At 43.7% G+C, this 19258-nt stretch overlaps 2 protein-coding genes and 1 long non-coding RNA gene across 5 annotated transcripts in view; 2 read left to right on the top strand and 1 right to left on the bottom strand.

Annotated features, from left to right (window-relative positions):
* The window catches only part of ORC1 (origin recognition complex subunit 1), a 24731-nt gene extending 8237 nt beyond the window's left edge, over positions 1-16494 (top strand). For both annotated transcript variants that reach the window (XM_006768319.2, XM_015566942.1), the window contains 12 exons: positions 375-738; positions 1589-1693; positions 2279-2474; positions 4762-4859; positions 5401-5502; positions 5892-6063; positions 6630-6737; positions 7010-7159; positions 7835-7954; positions 13827-13996; positions 14354-14441; positions 15846-16494. In XM_006768319.2, the coding sequence (XP_006768382.2) occupies positions 375-738; positions 1589-1693; positions 2279-2474; positions 4762-4859; positions 5401-5502; positions 5892-6063; positions 6630-6737; positions 7010-7159; positions 7835-7954; positions 13827-13996; positions 14354-14441; positions 15846-16025 (1853 nt within the window). In that variant the 3' untranslated portion in view covers positions 16026-16494. The remainder of the gene's footprint in view (positions 1-374; positions 739-1588; positions 1694-2278; positions 2475-4761; positions 4860-5400; positions 5503-5891; positions 6064-6629; positions 6738-7009; positions 7160-7834; positions 7955-13826; positions 13997-14353; positions 14442-15845) is intronic.
* On the bottom strand, positions 7134-19223 carry LOC107183865. Of its 2 annotated transcripts, XR_001514670.1 has the most exons (5): positions 19079-19223; positions 15930-16021; positions 12094-12203; positions 7871-8045; positions 7134-7219 (listed from the first exon to the last, which is right to left on the bottom strand). It is a non-coding gene; the product is annotated as an uncharacterized LOC107183865 (long non-coding RNA). The 2 variants fall into 2 exon arrangements; XR_001514669.1 differs by lacking the exon at positions 7871-8045 and having other exon boundaries at positions 7168-7219.
* Positions 19187-19258, top strand: part of CC2D1B (coiled-coil and C2 domain containing 1B) — a 19009-nt gene continuing 18937 nt past the window's right edge. Inside the window, exon 1 of the mRNA XM_015566943.1 lies at positions 19187-19258. The gene's annotated coding sequence lies outside the window, so the exon portion shown is untranslated.

The raw sequence follows: 19258 nt of genomic DNA, 5'->3' as shown, positions 1-19258 counted from the left end.
TTCCACAAATGAGTGAGATCATGAGGTATTTATTGGTATAAGTTTTTCAAATGGTGTTTGTTGAATGAGGCTGAGGATGTGCAGTGATCTGGTAGATTTCTTCAGAGAAATCCAATTAAACATTTACCTACAAAAGCTGACTTAATAGTTGACTTATGGTTCTAACTAGGAAAATCACCCACAGAATTGAGGAAAGAGATTAAAAATAATATAGCTACCTGACCTGGGAGGGGAAACGCATGGGATAATTCAAAATATGGAGAACTCATGTCTCTGTATGACTTCAGTGGATGAATTTAGCTATAATGAGATTGGGAGTGTGTATAGGGCTAGTTAGAAAATTCACACTTTGTGGTGATTTCTCTTGGGCCTAGGTTTCCCTGTGACACCTCACACTAGGATTTCCCAGCAGACTTCACGGGTGCCTTTGGAGTCTCCCAGAAGGACTAAACGGAAAGTGGCCTCTGAGATCACCTCACCTTCTAAGAGGTCTCAGCCTGATGGACTCCAGACCTCATCTCCAGCTCTGAAAGCCCCGGAGAAAACGGGGGAGAGGCGACGCTCCTGTGCTGAGCAAGACAAGGCTTCACATGAACGTCCCATGATCCTGAGAACCCGGGTCCCAGCTTTGAAAACCACTGAGATTAGTCAGGAAATAACACTGGACCCTTTAAGAGGGGGAAAGAGAAGCTCCGTGGTGCCTTCTGTGGTTCTGAAACCACAAAAGATGAAAAAGAGGTGAGGGGGACGTTACCCTTCCTTCCAGAGCAAATCCAGACGGTTCACATGATGTGAAATGTGTTGGTCACAGTCCGTAAAGTTAGAGCAGTGGGTTGCAAGTCTGAATGTGTCAGAATCACCTGGAGGTTTTCCAAAACACAGGTTTCTGAGCCTCTTTCCAGGAATAGGGAATTAATCTCCAAATGTCAGGCCTAAGAATCTGCAATTTTGAAATGATCTGGATGATTCTGGTATAATCAGATGCCCTTTGGGGATCACTGCTTCAGAAGATAACTTCCTAACCTGAATTGCTTCATAGTCATGGATTTCATTACTTGCCACATTTTAACAGCCATTTTTTTAGTTTATAAAATACAACACTGGAAATCCTTATCAAATACATGTAGATAATGCATCTAGAACAAAGTTTACATTTTGGCACTAAGCGGTGTTTGTACATAATGGACTGCACAAATAATGTGAGGAGCCAGAAATTACACGTTTCAGTGTTTCCTGCTCAGAAATTCCAGCATCCAGCTCATCATAGGTTTGCTTGATAAATGCTTTGTATTTAATATATAGCTGCATTTCTGCAGGGTAGATTATAAAGTCATAAATATGTCAGAAAGAAAAAAAGGACAAGATACTGTGCCTGAGGTTGGTATATTTTGGTCTCTAGTTGAATGGTGAGTCTTATTTAAATAATAAGCTTTAAGCAAACTTTTTTCTCTGGGTTTTAGTCAATTACAAACTTTTTAGCAAAGTGATTAGTTCCTGCAAAAGGAATAGGAGCAAGTCGGGCCACCTGACTCTCCTCTAGAGCCTGCTGCTGGTCCCCAGCGCCTGAAACTGCTGTGACACCTTGCAGGGAGGCCCAGACACCAGACGCTCAGGATGAAGCCACCTCTACTCCCCATCGTATCCGCAGAAAGAGTTCTCTCTTGACCTTGAATCGGATCAGGCAGCAGCTTCGGTAAGAGTGCTCCTTGGCAGGCAGAAGTACGTTTGTCACTGCCATCTGTGGTGTCTCTAATCTTATTCCACTTCTTAAAGCCTCTTACAGTTCTTATTTGTTATTTGCTATTCCATTGAAATTCACCTTTTTACCTAGTATGTCTGGAATTGTGTTAGTTTACAAAAATGTCAGTTAGAAAGGGGCAAGAAATGCTGTTCTGGGCATAGGTGGCTCTCGGGGCCTCATAATCACACCTGGCAAGACTGTTAGAGGGATGCCTATAAGCATGAACTTTGATTCTGATGCTCTTGAATGTGAAGCTGAGCTTTGTCATTTACTATCTGTATAAACTTGGGAAGGTTACCTAACCTTTCTAAGCCTCAGTTTCTTCATCTATAAAAATGGAAATAATAATATACAGGTCACAAAATAATATAAATAAAGCCCTTACCAGAGTACCTCAGTAGCAAGCAAGTGGAGCACATCTTATACTGCTCGCCACAGCAGACACTCTTCAACACCTCTAATCCACACTAACCTGTTAGGGTGCCTCTGATTTAGACTTCAAACACTGAAAATCAGAAAATGTGTCCCACCATTCAGGTTTTTAGATGGTAGCAAAAATGACAAAGAAGAGGAAGAATTTCTGCCTGCAGCAGAGATTGCAGACTCGGACAGTGAGGAGGAAGAGGCTTCGACACCATCCCTTCCAAGGAAAACACGCAGTTGTGTGTCCAGGAACCTACACTCTTCCACGAAGTCGTCCTTACACACCCCCTCCAAGACACCAAAGAAAACCGTAAGGTTTTTTTAGCTTTATTTTCCAGTGAAGCATCCCTCTCAATTTAAAATGTGATGGCTGATATCACACTATTATTAGTAATAATTGGGTTCTGAGTACAGGTCTGTTGTATTGAAAGCTATTACACTTGGAATATTCATGAACCCTAGGGCTGAAAATGAATCCAGAATTAGGGGTGGGGAACCTTTTTTCTACCAAGGGCCATTTGGATATTTATAACATCATTCGAGGGCTATACAAAATTATGAACTTAAAAACTAGCCTGCTATGTTTGGTCAAACATTTAATCAACTCACCCCTAATGCTTTGGCAGGGCCAGACCAAATGATTTCCTGGGCCTTCTATGGCCCACCAGCTGGACATTCCCCACCTATGCAGTAGATAGTGATTTTTGGGTTCCCTTTAAAATACAAAACCAAATGGCCAAGAGCCAAACTTCCAGAGGGAAGGACAAGAACTGGCACTTGATCTTTGCATTTCCCACAAAACCCAGTAGAGAGCTTTGAGTGTAATCAGTGCTCAGTGGGTATTGAATCAGGGCTGCTGAGCCGTGTTGTCTTTACTCTGAGAGAGGCCAGTAAGCCAGGACAGGTGGAATAGAGAAATTGAGACGGACAGCTGAACAAACTGGCCCAGCAATTTACAGCCAGACCCAGAAGGTCACCTCCCTAGAGATCATGTTTAGGCCTCAGTTGTATTTAAGCTCCAGGCCCAGAAAAGCAGCAAACCCAGGTAGGCAATGCCAGGAGCAGCTGCATTACCTAATGATCCTTGCCCTGGCACCTACCAATCAATAGAGATCATGAACTTGAAAGGGCACACCAGGAAAACTAATGACTATTCTGCTGAGACCTCCCCTGATTACTGCCTGCAAGAGAGAGATAAAAGCCTCAAAAAAAGGACCCAACACATGCTCTCCCTCTGGAGAGCAACCCGTGCCATTTCCTCCCCGCTGTTCTCCCACATCTATGCACCCCCAAACTCTAAGGGACCCATGAGACTTGCAACCAGGGGAGCAATGGGCAGTGGCAGCTGTCCCGGGCTAACCCCCTGAACCTGTCTCCAAGGGCCCCTTTTCTCTGACTTCCCTGAGAGCTAACGCAGCCCAGCCTAGGCTCTTCTGTTGCTTCTACTTTGCTTTTACTGTCCCCGGCCCTAATGACTGTACCCCCATAGTCACCTGGACTCATGTTGTGAAATTTTTCCTGCACGAAGTCAAGAACCTACACACTACTGGCTGGTTGTAGGCAGACCTGCTCAGGGTCCAGTCACTTGTCCAGGTAACAGTGTCACTTGATACGCCTGAGAAACAAAGAGTACTTACTACTCAGGTGTTGGTAATGAGTTGTGTAACGGAAGAGAATAATGGATGTCTCTTCTGCTTCCTATGGAACTTTAACAAAGAGTCTTCCCATGTTCAGATGTGTGTTAATGTTATTGCGACCTTCAGAGAAAGCCTTAGAGCAGGAGCCTTTGACCATTGTTCTTTGGAAGACCTCCAGGGAAGGAAATCCAATAGATAACTTTTAGACGTGAGGTGATCTTACCTGGAATTCTTTTTTATGCAAATAGTTCACCTACCTTCTGGTTTGATTGCATCTCCTGGGTCCCACTGAGAGGAAGAGATATCATTTCGGGTGTGAGGGCGTCTTTAGCATAATAAAAAAGACAGGAAATTTACCAAATTCTTGATACATTCTTTTTATTTATTAATTACTAGTAAATTGATTGGGGCGACATTTTGATACATTCTGAGCAAGGTTTTCTTACTCCTTTCCTGTTTTCTCCAAAGTTATTAGGTGTTAAGCCGGTAAACAAGGTCTAACCATGTTTTCAAACCAATCTATAGGAGGATCCTCTGAATCAAACCCAGTTTATGCCTCCCACTCAACCCTATGTTTGGGCAGGGTAGTTGGGATTTCTTTATAATTTCTTACCTTTTTTTTAAAGTAATATTTTACTTTTAAATAGAGTTTAATCCATACTTTCATTTATTCTTTCCCCAGATTGACATTGTTTTCAAATCCTAATACTGTGTGTAAATTGGAAAAAAGAAATTGTGTTTGGACTATGAACAAAATGTATGTGTGATGTGAGGAGAGAGAGGGAAAATCATGATATTTTATACATAAAAGAACTAAGAAATACACCACCTCTCTTCTTTTTAGCAAGTCATCAGGGATCAGATTTGCTAATGTGTCCTGGACGGTGTTTTGCTTTGTTGTTGGTGTGTATGTGTGTGTGGTTTTTTTCTGAAATACTTTCTCTCTTTTTCTGAATATAGCCCAAGCCTAGAATGCCACGTTCTGTCACTCCCCAGATCCGCAGCCGAAACCTGGCTGTCCGGGGACCTGCCAGCGTGCTAGAGGAGGCCCGGCTAAGGTAACACTGCTTATGGGCCCTTTTCAGATAGGAAGAGATGGGCCTCTGCTTTCATTCACGGGAAACAGGAGTAATAACAGAGTAAAATGAACGTGTGTGTTCAGAGAGAAGAAACCTCTCCCGTAGTGTCTGGGTCAGCTAATGCAGACTGGCTCTAGGAGTCACCTTCCAGTCTACTGCCATCCTTTTCTCAGGGATGGAAGTGATTAGTCAGGACACTCCTTCTCAAGTGTCGGGACTTTTAAAAAATATACAAGCCTGCATCCTTCCAGAAATCAACCGAATCAGAATCTCTTGTGGGGTGAGGTTCAGCCATGTGATTTGGGGAAAGCTTCCCAGGTGACGTGTACTTTTGGTTAGCACCACTGAGTTAGTGATTTGGGGGGAGAAAGGGATTATGCAACTACATGAAGAGATTTGAGAATGAAGATATTCCCTTGGGTTTGTGATTAAGGTTTTATGTAGGAACTAGATAAGTCTTTCAATTTATTATTGAGTAGATGGTGAAATGCTTCTAAAACCCTCCTTTTCCCTTATTTAGTCTGCATGTTTCTGCTGTACCTGACTCTCTTCCCTGTCGGGAAAAGGAATTCCAAGATATCTACAACTTTGTGGAAAGCAAACTCCTTGATCATACTGGAGGGTGAGTCAGGCTGAGCCAGGTAGGATGGTTGGGGGAGAAGGCTCCTGTTGGTATACCCCTCAGCTGTCAGAGATCAGCCAGATGGTCTTTGCCCCGTGTCAGGAGAACAGGGAAAAGCCTAAAGCTTCTAATGCAGCTTTTTGTTGTCAAAGTTATTCTGTAGGAATAGGAATTCTGTTTTTCAAAGAAAAACGGCACAGCCATTGCTTGTGGAATGAATGATTCTATGGAAACAGGCCCTGCTCTCATTAGCTTCCAAGGATGGTCCCTACTGCCCCCACCTCCACATTTCAGGGCTCTTGGTCCTTCCTTCAGCAGACATTTGCTCACTCCTAACTGGTGAGGCAGCTGGCACAGACCTAACCCTCACGCCTTCCCTTCCTGCCTAGGTGCATGTATATCTCTGGGGTACCTGGGACCGGGAAGACTGCCACTGTACACGAGGTAATACACTGTCTGCAGCAGGCGGCCCAAGCAAATGATGTTCCTCCCTTTCAATACATTGAAGTCAATGGCATGAAACTGACAGAGCCCCACCAAGTCTACGTGCAGATCTTGCAGGTAAGCAAAGCAGTTTGGGCTTTTTGGAAAATACAGTCTTGGTGGCACATGAAAAGAAAAAGGTTTACTTCATTTTGTGCATATTACATATTTTCAACATGCCAGGCATTGCTCATTGAGTAGAGATAGCAAGAGCAAAGGCAGAATTCCTACCCACAGGGACCTTAACGTCTAGGAGCTCGTTATGAAATGTCGGAAGCTAGTACTGACTGTCATGGTGAAAGCCATTTGCACACAGGAGGCAGTGTGGCAGACTAGAAAAGGGTTGGAGGTAGGCGCAAGTTTGCACCTCACTCTTGGTTCATTAGCTGTTCTCTTGTAACAGATAATGTCCAGTTATAGAGTTAGGAAGTAATGATTTTGGAGGGGCTTCTGGGACTAGTCTGTGGTTCATTTGCATTTCAATCACACAGACTTTATCTTCTGTCTTGGTGCCTTCCAAGCTTAGGGTAGAAGGCAGAGTATAGGATCCTGAAATCCTCAGACTAAATAGCTTCCTCTGTTTGCAGATTTAACTTTAAGCCCTTAGAGTTAGAGTTCACAATACCTGTTTTCCCCCAATGCAGAAGATGACAGGCCAAAAGGCAACAGCTAACCATGCAGCCGAACTGCTGGCAAAGCGATTTCGCACCCAAGGGTCCTCGCAGGAAACCACCGTGCTGCTTGTGGACGAGGTAAGGGGGTGCCCACAGGAGGACTGGGAAAGAGGCCACATGGTTGTTGACCGAGATGTTTTGCGAGCAAGTACTGGGCAGGACGGAAGGTTTGGCTCCTTCCTTCATCTAAGCCTGTTTGGTGGCAAGTGGCACATGCCCACTGATTTCCTTGCTGCTCTGCTGATGTGCCCTGAGAAGTGCATGCAGCTAAACAGTGGTGACAGGTCTCACTCTGGGCCCTGGCTCGGTCTCTGTAGTTGACCCTGCATCTCTCTCCATTTCCCTGGCAGCTTGACCTTCTGTGGACTCAGAAACAAGATGTAATGTATAATCTCTTTGACTGGCCCACTCACAAGGAGGCCCAGCTTGTGGTCCTGACCATTGCCAACACGATGGACCTGCCAGAGCGCATCATGATGAACCGGGTGTCAAGCCGACTGGTAGGTTTTGGGGCCGTTCTCAAGTTGTTCTTACAGATCCAGAAGCTGTGCTAAGGAGTCCTGCAAAAGTGAATACATAGGGCACTAAAATAAATGGGAAAAGTACGAAATGTGGATTCTAAAATTCTTCTCATTTTAAGTTGGAATTAAACATATCGCCATTGCATGATTTGCTGAAAACATATCTTGATGTTCTGCTGCCTGGGCACTGTTAAACTGCAGAGCCCTGGAGGTTTAATTATATTTAAAATATAATTAAGCACTTTCCCTTGCCAGGCAGTGTTAGATGGGTAGAGTGTAGCAGTGAGCAAGGTGGATGCAGTCTCTGCCCTCGTGGACCCCTGGTTCAGCCTGAACCACAGGTACTTCTAAGCATGGCGAGTGAGACCAGGAGCTGTGCCTGCACAGATCATAGAGCTGAAGATCCTCCCATCCACTCTCCTCGGAGCACCTCTACTTTTCTCTACTTCTCAGTGATTCTGGCAGAATAAAAGGATATTTTAAACTAAATGAAAAGTAGTTTGAGAACTACCATTGTCAGTAACAAAGAGCTGGAAGCAGTGGGAGTCCCAGCATGAAATCTGCACACTGTTACGGATTTGGGGACTGAACTTTCCACCAGGGCTATCAGAGGGCAATCCATGAACTTGTTTCTCTGTCATCCTGGCTCCCCAGGGTTTCACCAGGATGTCCTTCCAGCCCTACACTTACAGGCAGCTGCAGCAGATCCTAATGTCCCGACTCAAACACTTAAAGGCCTTTGAGGATGATGCCATCCAGCTGGTTGCCAGGAAGGTAAGTCACCGTCGGGAGACCTAGCTGTACCTACAAAACGCGGCAATTCTTTGCTGAGCACCTGTTGGTGTAAGGTCCAGTGCTGGGTGCTCTGGGAATGAAGAGAAATTTAGGAAGTCTTGTAAAAACAAATACAAACGTAGAAATGAAGTCCTGAAAAATTCCTGAAATCTTACTGTATGATAGGGGGCTATGACTATGGTGGGCTTAATCAATTAAAACGAAAATTAATTGATTCAGGAAGCAGACAGCTTTGTATAATGAAAGGAGCAGAATAGTTAAACAGACAAACCTGCTTTGAATTCTGGCTCTAACACTTATAGGCATGTGGAAGGTTATAGGAAAGTTACTTTAAAACTCCCTGAGCCTCAGTTTACTTCTCTGAAAAATGGTAATAATACTAGCTACCTCATAGGGTCATTGTGAGAATGAAATTCAACCATGTCCAGAAGGTGCCTGTAAGATTGGAGTTGCTCCAGGCAATGGACGCAGGCAGTGAGGGGAGTTTATTAGAGGGAATGGGGAGAAGCTCAGGACTCAGCCTCCGCTGTCCTTGGGGTTGAATTTTATGCACAAAAACCACAAGGAGTGGAGGCTGGGCGGTGGAGTTCGTTGTCCTTCAGACTGATCAGTGCTGGCCGTTGTTATCGTTGGCCGGCTGTCTCGCCCTCCATGTGGCTGCCTCCTATTAAGCCAGATGGGGTGACCACTGGTTCTTCCACGAAATGAGGCTGGGGCCACTTTCTCATTCAGGACTTTCTAGTCCGCCTGAGCCAGATGTCCTCTGCTGGCCTGTCAGTGTCTAGCAAGGTGCATGCTCCATGGTAAGTATAAAATTTGAACTACATTCAAGCGTGTCAAACTCGGGGCTCATGGGCCACAGGCCTCGTTTACGTCCTCCAGGCTCACTGGGAGAATGCCAAACGAGATTCCACTAAGACTTACCTGAAGCTACTGAAGAATAAAGTGGGTTAAATATCTCCCTCAAGCTGAATACAAGAAACCACCCGTCCACCGTATTTCAGCACTTAAAAAGATTTATAAATGTTTTTCTAGTGTCTTGCCTGGGAGGGTGTGAACTCTGAATGCCTATACTAGCAACACATGTCTGCAACACCTGCTCAGAACTGCTACTTACTGTGTTAGGTTCTGGGATCAGATTAGCCAGATGGATGCTCGACTCCAGGCTTCACTTTCTAAGAGAGATCCAAGTTACCATGTGATCCTCAGTTGGGTAGAGTTTTCACTTCCATCATGCAAATTCTAAAAGTTTATGTTTTTCCTCCAAATGGTCCTTTTTTATGCCTATTTAAGTTATCTTCTTCCTTTTCCTCCGAGGTGCTTTGTGTGCTGGTTTATCCTGCACTGTTCCTTCCCTCAGATGCTCCTTCCCTCAGATGTCTTGGTTGTCCACTTAGGTATAAGAATGGAGGCTACAAAGCTTAATGGGAGCTCAGAGCACTTGAGTAAGCTTCACTGGGAGAGTCTGATGGGCCAATTTCCATATCTTTAGTTGTTTTCATTGGGATGGTCAGATTTCCTGTAGTTGGCTTCTTGTGTCCTGCCTGGAGGGCAGTATGGGGTGGGGTAGGTGGGCTGGAGTCAGAGTTCAGGATGCAAATGGTTAGGGACATCCCCTCCCCTCTGACAATTCCTGGTGTCCTGGCCTAGAGACTTTGTTTATTCTTTTTTTTTTATTGATTTTTTACAGAGAGGAAGGGAGAGGGACAGAGAGTTAGAAACATCAATGAGAGAGAAACATCGATCAGCTGCCTCCTGCACACCCCTTAGTGGGGATGTGCCCGCAACCAAGGTACATGCCCTTGACCGGAATCGAACCTGGGACCCTTGAGTCCGCAGGCAGACGCTCTATCCACTGAGCCAAACTGGTTAGGGCTGTTTATTCTTGTTTGAGAATAAATCTTGGGTCTTCTGCCATGGTATAAGAGGGAACATCTCCAAGGCAAAGAGTTTTATGGAAACAGTACAAATTAACAAGGCACAAAATTTTCTCAGAGCCCTAAACTCTTCCTCCCCACAGTTGCCCTAATGTTCATCCAACAGCACGAAATGGGAGAGGATCTAGAGCAGTGGCTCTCAACCTTCCTAATGCCACGACCCTTTAATACAGTTCCTCATGTTGTGGTGACCCCCAACCATAAAATTATTTTCGTTGCTACTTCATAACTGTAATTTTGCTACTGTTATGAGTTGTAATGTAAATATCTGATATGCAGGATGTATTTTCATTGTTACAAATTGAACATAATTAAAGCATAGTGATTAATCACAAAAACAATATGTAATTATATATGTGTTTTCTGATGGTCTTAGGTGACCCCTGTGAAAGGGTCGTTTGACCCCCAAAGGAGTCGCAACCCACAGGTTGGCGACCCACAGGTTGAGAACCGCTAATCCAGGGCAAGGGTCAGCAGAGTTTTTCTGTGAAGGGTCAGGTAGTAAATGTTTTTGGTTTTACAGGCTATAACAGTCTGCCACCACTATTCAACTCTGCCCTTGCAATACCAAAAGCAGCTGTGCACAATAGGTGAAAAATACACATAGCTGGGTTCCATTAAAACTTCATTACAAAAACATATGGGGCCATAGTGTGCTGACTCCTGGTCTAGGGCATCCATTTCTTAAGCACTCCTTATTTTAGCCAAACTTTACCACCAGTTTCAATACCACTAAACCTGGGCATTTTGTAGATTTTTAGTATAATTTAGATTTGTTCTTAGATTCCTCATTACTGTCTTAGGAATTCTTCAGTCTGCTAAGTCAACCGCTACACTGCCACCTCTTTCCAACTGCAGAATTATATTGTTTACTCCTGTTGCTTCCCTTCCTCTTACGGTTCTTTGTCTTTTTTTAATATATTTTTATTGATTTCAGTGAGAAAGAGGGATAGAGAGTCAGAAACATCGATGAGAGAGAATCATCAGTTGGCTGCCTGCTGCACATCCCACATGGGATCGAGCCTGCAACCCGGGCATGTGCCCTGACCAGGAATCAAACCGTGACCTCCTGGTTCATAGGTTGATGTTCAACCATTGAGCCACGCCGGCTGGGTGGTTCTCTATCCACTGAGCCAAACTGGTTAGGGCGGTTCTTCGTCTTTTAATAACGTTTCAGGAGGCATCAAATTTGGATGGTATTTTTACCCAAAACTCTTGCCTGTAATTTCAAACCTCTCTTATTTCTTTACATATAAAGAAATAGAATACATCTATTTTGTATTCTGTATACTATAATTATAAAGTCTTTGTGAGTCCAATTCTATCAATTGCTGGTTCCCATGTATATGTGGCCTTGTTTCCTTATTATTGTATCTTGTTTTTGTTTTTTTTATTTTCTTGTACTGTGGGGCCTTGACTTACGAGTGTCCTGACTAATGAGTTTTTTGAGATACTAGCTGTCTCTCGGCCGATTTTTTGCATTGAGTTGACAGAATAATTTGAGTTAATGAGCTCCTTGATGAGCTCGGTCTTGGAACGAATTAAACTCGTAAGTCAAGGCCCCACTGTACTATATGCTCATGCTCCTTAGAGCTTTATCAGATAATTAATTGAGGCCTGATTGAAGTTGAGTTCATTTAGATTTTGTTTTTGCTTCTGTTAGTTACCAAAGGGCACTATCAACTGGGACCATTTTAAAACAACATTCTCCACAAGAGGTTTATAGGAGACACAACATAAATTTGGGCTCAAAATCGTGAAGACTTTTGGTTGCAAAGACTTCTAACCCTGCACCACCTAGTACCAAGGTCAAAACAGGCCATTTTTCTAGCCATCCTTCTGCAGGATGGTTCTCTCATTCATCCTTATGCTGAGGTCGGGCCCATGATCATGTAAGGTCTTCTCTTAGAGTCCATGTTGGGTAAACCCCAGCTTTTTCTTTCGTCTCCGTCACCATCACAGCCATCAGAAAGGATGCTTACGGTCACCAGGTTCACAGGTGCTCTCAGGGTGAGGACTGCTTTGGGTGTTTTCTTGCCTCCCGGGGTCCCTGTGCACTTTGCTTCTAGGCCTCTGCAGCAGCTCCAGTCCACGCTGTGAACACAGTACTGCTTCCCAAGGCAGTGGAATGGGCTCTGAGGAAAGAAGTGACAGGTGGAAACGTCCATAGGACACCCTTACCTGCTGGATGTGGGAGGTTAGAGGAAGGGAAGAATATAAGCTGGTGCTCATGCTTCTCTCTTGAATTACTGGATAAGTGACTTTTGTTTTGAGTGTCTTAAATTTTAATTCTGAAAACAGAAATATACACAAATGTTTTAAAAACGTCTGTAATCCTACTTCCTAGAAATGGCTTTTTAATGTCTTTGTGTGTTGTGTATGTGTGTGTGTGTGTGTGTGTGTATGCCTATAAAATTTGCTTTTTTCGAACTTAACGTAGCATGAATATTTGAAGGAAATGATTATTTCAGCATGTCTTTAGGCTAATGATCAGGATTGTTGGCAAGCATTGGGACTATTGAAACAGAGATCCTTGCAGGCCACAGTGAGTCCAAAGCTTCCCTCAGTGAAATTTAAATTGCAAGTGGCTTAAGTCAGTTTTCGAGAGAGGATAGGATTCCCTGTGAATGGAGCCCAGGAACCCCAATCTCTGTGCACATGCAAAGGAAGGAGCAACAGTGTAGCCTCTGGTAGTGTGGGTTGGTCTGACTCAGCTAACCACAGGCTTCTCTGGGTCCCACAGATTTGCAGCCTCCTTCCCTCTTGATTCTGGTTGTTTAGCCATTGACCCAGCCGTCTCCAAAATTCACACAAATGCTGTGAGGAGGCTCGGCTAAATTTTTACCTCCAACCCCCCAACCCCCCAACCCCGCAACCTAGCCTCTTGGCCTTGGCTGGCTGCTTCTGGGGGCATATTTCTCTCCAGGCAAGAAATGAGAACCCTTGTGTTTTCAGATGTGTTGGTGTGATTGTGGGGCACCGGTCTCTTGTAGATTTCATTTCCCTAACTTTATTTTTATATTTTTTTAAATATATTTTATTGATTTATTACAGAGAGGAAGGGAGAGAGATAGAGAGCCAGAAACATCGATGAGAGGGAAACATCGATCAGCTGCCTCCTGCGCATCTCCTACTGAGGTTGTGCCCGCAACCCAGGTACATGCCCTTGACCGGAATCGAACCCGGGACCTTTCAGTCCGTAGGCCGACGCTCCATCCACCGAGCCAAACCGGTTTCGGCCATTTCCCTAACTTTAAATAAAGCTATGGATTTCTGCCTTTCCTACTTTGGAGTTATTTGTAAAACCAAGACAAAGGTTTGGACTCAGGGAAGAGTCCCAGGCACAGTAAGTTATGTGCTGCATGATGACATTTTGGCCAATGAAGGACCCATGGAGCTGAAAAATCCCTATAGCCTCGTGATGTCATAGCCCGTGTAATGTCGTAGCATAACACACTGCTCGGGTGTTTGTGCTGATACTGTTGTAAACAAACCTGCTGTCAGTTGTATAAACGTACAGCACATACAATTATGTACATACACAATACTTGATAATGACAATAAGAGACTGTTACTACACTAGTCATCATTATTTTAGGTGTATTCTTTCTACTTATAAAAAGGCTACACCATGTAGGTTTGTGTAAATGCATTTGGATGTCTGCACAGCAATGAAATGCCTCATGAAGCATTTCTCAAGAGCGTATCCCCATTGTTAACCAACACGTTAACAATGTGATAATTTATATCTGGGCTTCGTCCAGGTTCCCAACGAGGACTAAGTACTTCACTTCAAGCTTAAGTCCATTCTCAGCAACGCCTTTTTTTTTTTTTTTTTTTTTTTTTAGCTGAACACAAAATCTGTTGGTTGACATGGCAAGGGGACTCAAGGAATAAAATGATCCCTCTTGTAGGTAGCAGCCCTCTCTGGAGATGCACGACGCTGCCTGGACATCTGCAGGCGTGCCACCGAGATCTGTGAGTCCTCCTGCCAGAAGCCCGGCTCCCCTGGCCAGGTCACGGTGGCCCACTTGCTGAAAGCCGTAGATGAGATGTTTTCATCGGCGTACATCACTGCCATCAAGTAAGATGCTTCTGCTTCCTGGCCTTGAACCTTCTTTGAAAGACCGCCTGAGGGCCACGGTGGGAAGGCCATGGAAGCCTGTTTTTCTGACTTACTGAAGACGCTGTCTTTTCTCTTAAGGGGCATAGTCATGGGGTGCTGGTATCTTTCCAGATGTAGTTGCTGGATTTCCTTACTTCCAAAGTTGCATTTATTATATCATTTTAAGACTCTGGGAGGGTAGGGGGACCCCTTCCCAAATAATATAGGAGGAAGTAGTCCCATTTTTTTCTAAAAATGCAGAAAAGCTTTATTCAGCTTTCCTCTCGGTGTTGGTGCAGCCACACAGAGAATTCACATGTCTTCATTTTCTTTAAGAAATTCCTCTGTTATGGAACAGAGCTTCCTGAGAGCGATCCTTGCAGAATTCCGTCGATCGGGACTGGAGGAAGCAACATTTCAACAGGTGGTCAATCTCCTTTTTTAAAATCCATCTAGATTTTGGTCTGATGCTGTTAAAATATGTGGGAATTTAAATCACTGTGTGATAGTTTGTCTATTTTGTGGTAACCCAGTAATGCTAAGGAATATCAAACCAGCATCTATTTTTATGTGATATTTTTATTGAGTTGCATGAGGAGAACTTTAGCAACTGGCTTCTACATATTAGATGAAAGGTTTACTATGTGCCAGATACTGTTCTAGGATGGGAGGTTCAAAGATGAACAATCAAAAGTCACTGCCCTAATATAGCTTATGTGGTGTAATGGGGGCGACGCTTTCAGAATGAGCCATGTTTAAAATCATAAAGGTCAATCCAAACCATCTTTGTGCATCATCTCAATATCAGTAAAAGGAAGCCTGAGGTCTCATGCCTTAGAGGTTTATCTAAAACCAGTGTCCACAGGCAATGGCTCCCTTAGAATGTGAACTATCAAAGGTGTGTGTGTGTGTGTGTGTGTGCCTCATTTTATTGATTTTTTACAGAGAGGATGGGAGAGGGACAGAGAGTTAGAAACATCGATGAGAGAGAAACATCGATCAGCTGCCTCCTGCACACTCCCCACTGGGGATGTGCCCGCAACCCAGGTACATGCCCTTGACCGGAATCGAACCTGGGACCCTTCAGTCTACAGGCCGACGCTCTATCCACTGAGCCAAACCGGTTAGGGCAATATCCCTTCTTCTGACAAGCTCCCAGTATTGATGGGGGGTAAGGGGTGGGAGTGGGCGTGGGAGTGGGGGTGGGAGTGAGGGCTGGACTTATAGTTAGAAGACTGCCCAGAAACTACTACAGACTTGCCTGACCCACTTGGGGCTTTAGGGTCGGAATCGGTTTCCAGGTAACTTTTGCCTCTTTATTCAGTATTGTCTCTCTGCCTCTGTGCTTTTCCAAGGGTCATGCCTTGGTAGCTGTACACTGTGTCTGCTTAGGAAAATACCTGATAGCAAAATTTGACTTGAATTATGACAATCTCCATTATGGAATTCTCAGCCCCTGGATACCAGGACTCTTGGTGTAACAATTTCAGTACTAGACATTTTATATCCATTAATTCAAGATATTATAATACATTCAATAGATAAAACTGAAGCTCAAAAAGCAAGATAACCTGCCCGGGGTGTCATATTTAGGTATTTGCTAGAACCAGGATTCAGACCTGCTATCCTCTGATTCTGAAGATAGCACTGCATTCTGCCCTTCATTTGTGCCCCCACTAGGACAGCCTATCAAAGGCATTAAATATCCTGGTCAAGAAGTATCTGTGTTCCCTAAAAGAAGAAATACGTGATCAGATACAGACCCAGGACGACCTTTCCTCTCTTAACCTTCCCGGCAGCTGACCTCAGATTTGCTTTTTGTTTCTAGGTATACAGGCAGCACGTGGAACTATGCAGGATGGAGGGGCTCCCTTACCCCACCATGTCAGAGACTATGGCGGTGTGCTCTCACCTGGGCTCCTGCCGCCTCCTCCCTGTGGGGCTCATAATGACCTGCTCCTTCGCGTGCGGCTCAACGTCACCCAGGGCGATGTGCTGTACGCCCTGAAAGAAGAGTGAAGAGCTTCACAAGGAAGCACAGCTGATTTTAATGAACATGATTTTATTTTTCTAAGCAAATGGAATTTTTGTGGCAAAATATAATGGAGGGAAATAACTACCAAGTAGTTTGGAATTTTCTTTTAAATAATTTGCTTTTTTCAGAGGGTTTGGGAAATTTATAGTCATTACAAACATCAGGTTATAAAACCAAATAAACCCTCCCTCTGACTTTTATTTCTGTTAGTAGCCCCACCATTTATGTAATGGTAACATGCCATGTATATCAATATCTGCACACAATCACTTGTATTGGTGTAAAATAGTCTGGGGAAAATATGTAAGGAATTGGTTATATTGTGTGCCCCTGGGAAAGAAATGGATGGCTATGGTCAGGAGTTAGAAAAAGATTTTCACTGTACGTCATGTATCTTAACTTTTGAGCAATGTGAATAAAATAATCTTAGTTTACAAAAAAAGAAATGCTGGAAGTAATATCAGTAATAAAGAATCCCTAGCAATGAATAGCTAGAAAATGTACATTTTAAAAAGGTACCATATATCATAAAAACAAATCTTTAAATGAAAAAAACTTAGATGGCACAGAAAATATAAGGCTTCTAGGAATAAAGAGATGTAATTAACCTCTAAATAGAAATAAATTCCAATCAAAATCTTGGCAGGGTTTTTTTGTATAACTTTGCAGGTTAATTCTAATATTTATTTGGAAGCCAACAATGGGACAAACTGACATCTAAAGCTTCCTCATGTGAAACATACATCATCCATGTCATAATAGTCCTGCCAGAAATGTCTGACCGATCAGACATTTGATGAGAAAATTATCAGCTAAATCAAGTTGAGGAGAAAATACTCTACAAAGCAACTTTTCCTTTTTAAAAATGCCAATATCACAAAAGACAAAAACAAAATGGAGGAATTATTCTAAACTAAAGGAAAATAGAGAAATGAGAGCTAACTGTACTGTGCGTCTTCATTGGGTTGTATATTTAAGAGATGCAAATAATTACATTGTGGAGTACAGTAATATTTGTTAATAAGTATGATGTAAAGCTTAAATTTTGTGAGTGATAGTGTAGGAGAATCTCTGTTAGAATCATGATGAAATATCTGAAACTATCATAGTTCAGAAAAAGCTTACATAGGTGTATATACATATTTATAACTGCACATAATGGACTGAGGATCAGTCAGGATATTTTAAAGAATTATACAATTCGTGAATTTTATAAAAGAATTGCATAATTTTAAAAAAGGGAAAATGGTAAATAAGTAATCCACAGACTAAGAAACAGGAATGATCAACAAAATGGAAACATAGTAAAAGAGGCCTGCAAGTCAAAACCTTTTCACATCTATTAGAAAACCTGTCAATGGTGATATGGAACAATTGGAATCCAAATGCCCCACTGATGGGAGTATAAACTGGAATAAATACTTTGTAGATAATTTGGTATTTAGTCTGGAAAATGCAGAAATCCTATGAGGCAGCAATTCCACTCGTAGGTATGTACCCCAGAAAAATGTGTACCCTAGGAGTTGTATACAAGAATGTTCATAATACTATAATGGCAAGCCACTGGAAAAGTATATTATTTTCATACTACGAAATGCCATACAGAAATGAAAAATAATTAGATAAATTGCAAGTGTCAATGTGGATGAAGCTTACAAATAGAGTTGAGCAGACAAAGAAGTTGAAGAATATATGCAGTGATATCAATGATATGTTAAAGCTTGCAAAAAGATATGGATTATTTAAGGGCAAATATATACATAGTAGAAATAGAAAGAAATGCTCAAGAATAACTCAGGAGAGTAGGTAGCTCTTTAAGAAAGTCTTGCACCATGATAGGTGTATAAGTGGTTTCAACTGTATTATTGTGCTGTTTTTCTTAAACTTGTGAGTGATTGGCACTCATGTTAATTCACACCAGGAATAGGAACTATTTTTATTGAATGCCTACTATGTACAATGCATTGCTTTAGACACTGGGGATAACTTAGAGAACAGTGGAGGTTGCATTCTAGCAAATGTGAAATACTATATACCTTTGAGGATATATTAAATATCTATATATATAAAAGCCTAAGCGACTGTTCAACCGGTAGCTATGATGTACACTGACCACAAGAGGGCAGATGCTCAGTGCACAGGCATGGAAACATGGGACAGACTGATGAATCTCAGGGGGTAGGGCAGGAAGAGATTAACCAAAGATCTTACATGCTGCATACTAGAGGTCTGGTGCACAGATTCGTGCACCAGTAGGGTCCCTCTGCCTGGCCTGCGGGGATTGGGCTGAAACTGGCCTTGGACATCAAAACATAATTTAAAAGTTGAGATATGCAGGAGTTGCAAGGTTTGTTTTAAATGGAAGATGCTCTGTAATGCCTCTTACCACCCCCATTTCATTGCCCTGCAGAGTAGGGGAGTGAGAACTTGGTGTTAAACGTCATGAAGAGGTGCAGTGAACACCCACTGCCGGCCATATCTTAAATATTTAACCCACTTCCTGATTGGAAAATATACAGTTACTAAATGTTTAAAAATATGGCCTGGCCAGTGTGGCTCAGTGGTTGAGCATCCACCTATGAACCAGGAGGTCAGGGTTGAATTCCCAATCAGGGCACATGCCAGGGTTGTGGGCTCCATCCCCAGTGTGGGGTGTGCAGGCGGCAGCTGATCAATGATTCTCATCATTGATATTTCTACCTCTCTCTCCCTCTCCCTTCCCCTCTGAAATCAATAAAAATACTTTTAAAAAATGTATGGTGCGCCCCATTTTGCTGGAGAAGCTCAAAGGACACCAAGTAGGTGGCAAACAGAGAAGCCCGGACCCACGCGAGAGGGCTGAGCAAGGCCGTGAGGTGAGCGTGCGCCTGGGAGCCGCCCAGGAGGCGACTTGGTGGGGAAGGTGCAATGGAGTGAGGGCAGGTGTCGCACCCACCGCATTTGTGCAGGCCGCTTGGCTCCCAGGACCCGCCCGCAAAACTAGCCTCGCGCTGCCGGCGCGCCCAGAACTCCACCTTCGGAGTCACCTGTTGGGGCGCCACACCCGCTCCGCCTAGCGCATGCGCATTGCGTGTTGCCGGGCGTGGAGTCACGTGTTCGGGCGCGCGCGTCTCCGTGGGGGAACTTCCTGTCACGGCCGCCGCCGCCCGGTGGCTACGGGAGTCCCGGGCGGTGCGGGGCGAGAGCAGGCCCGGGGTGGTGCCGGA

This window comes from Myotis davidii, unplaced genomic scaffold, assembly GCF_000327345.1.
Source record: "Myotis davidii unplaced genomic scaffold, ASM32734v1 scaffold79, whole genome shotgun sequence".
Taxonomy (NCBI): domain Eukaryota; kingdom Metazoa; phylum Chordata; class Mammalia; order Chiroptera; family Vespertilionidae; genus Myotis; species Myotis davidii.
The sequence above is the reverse complement of the archived record's forward strand: the minus strand, read 5'-3'. Positions and strand labels throughout refer to the sequence as shown.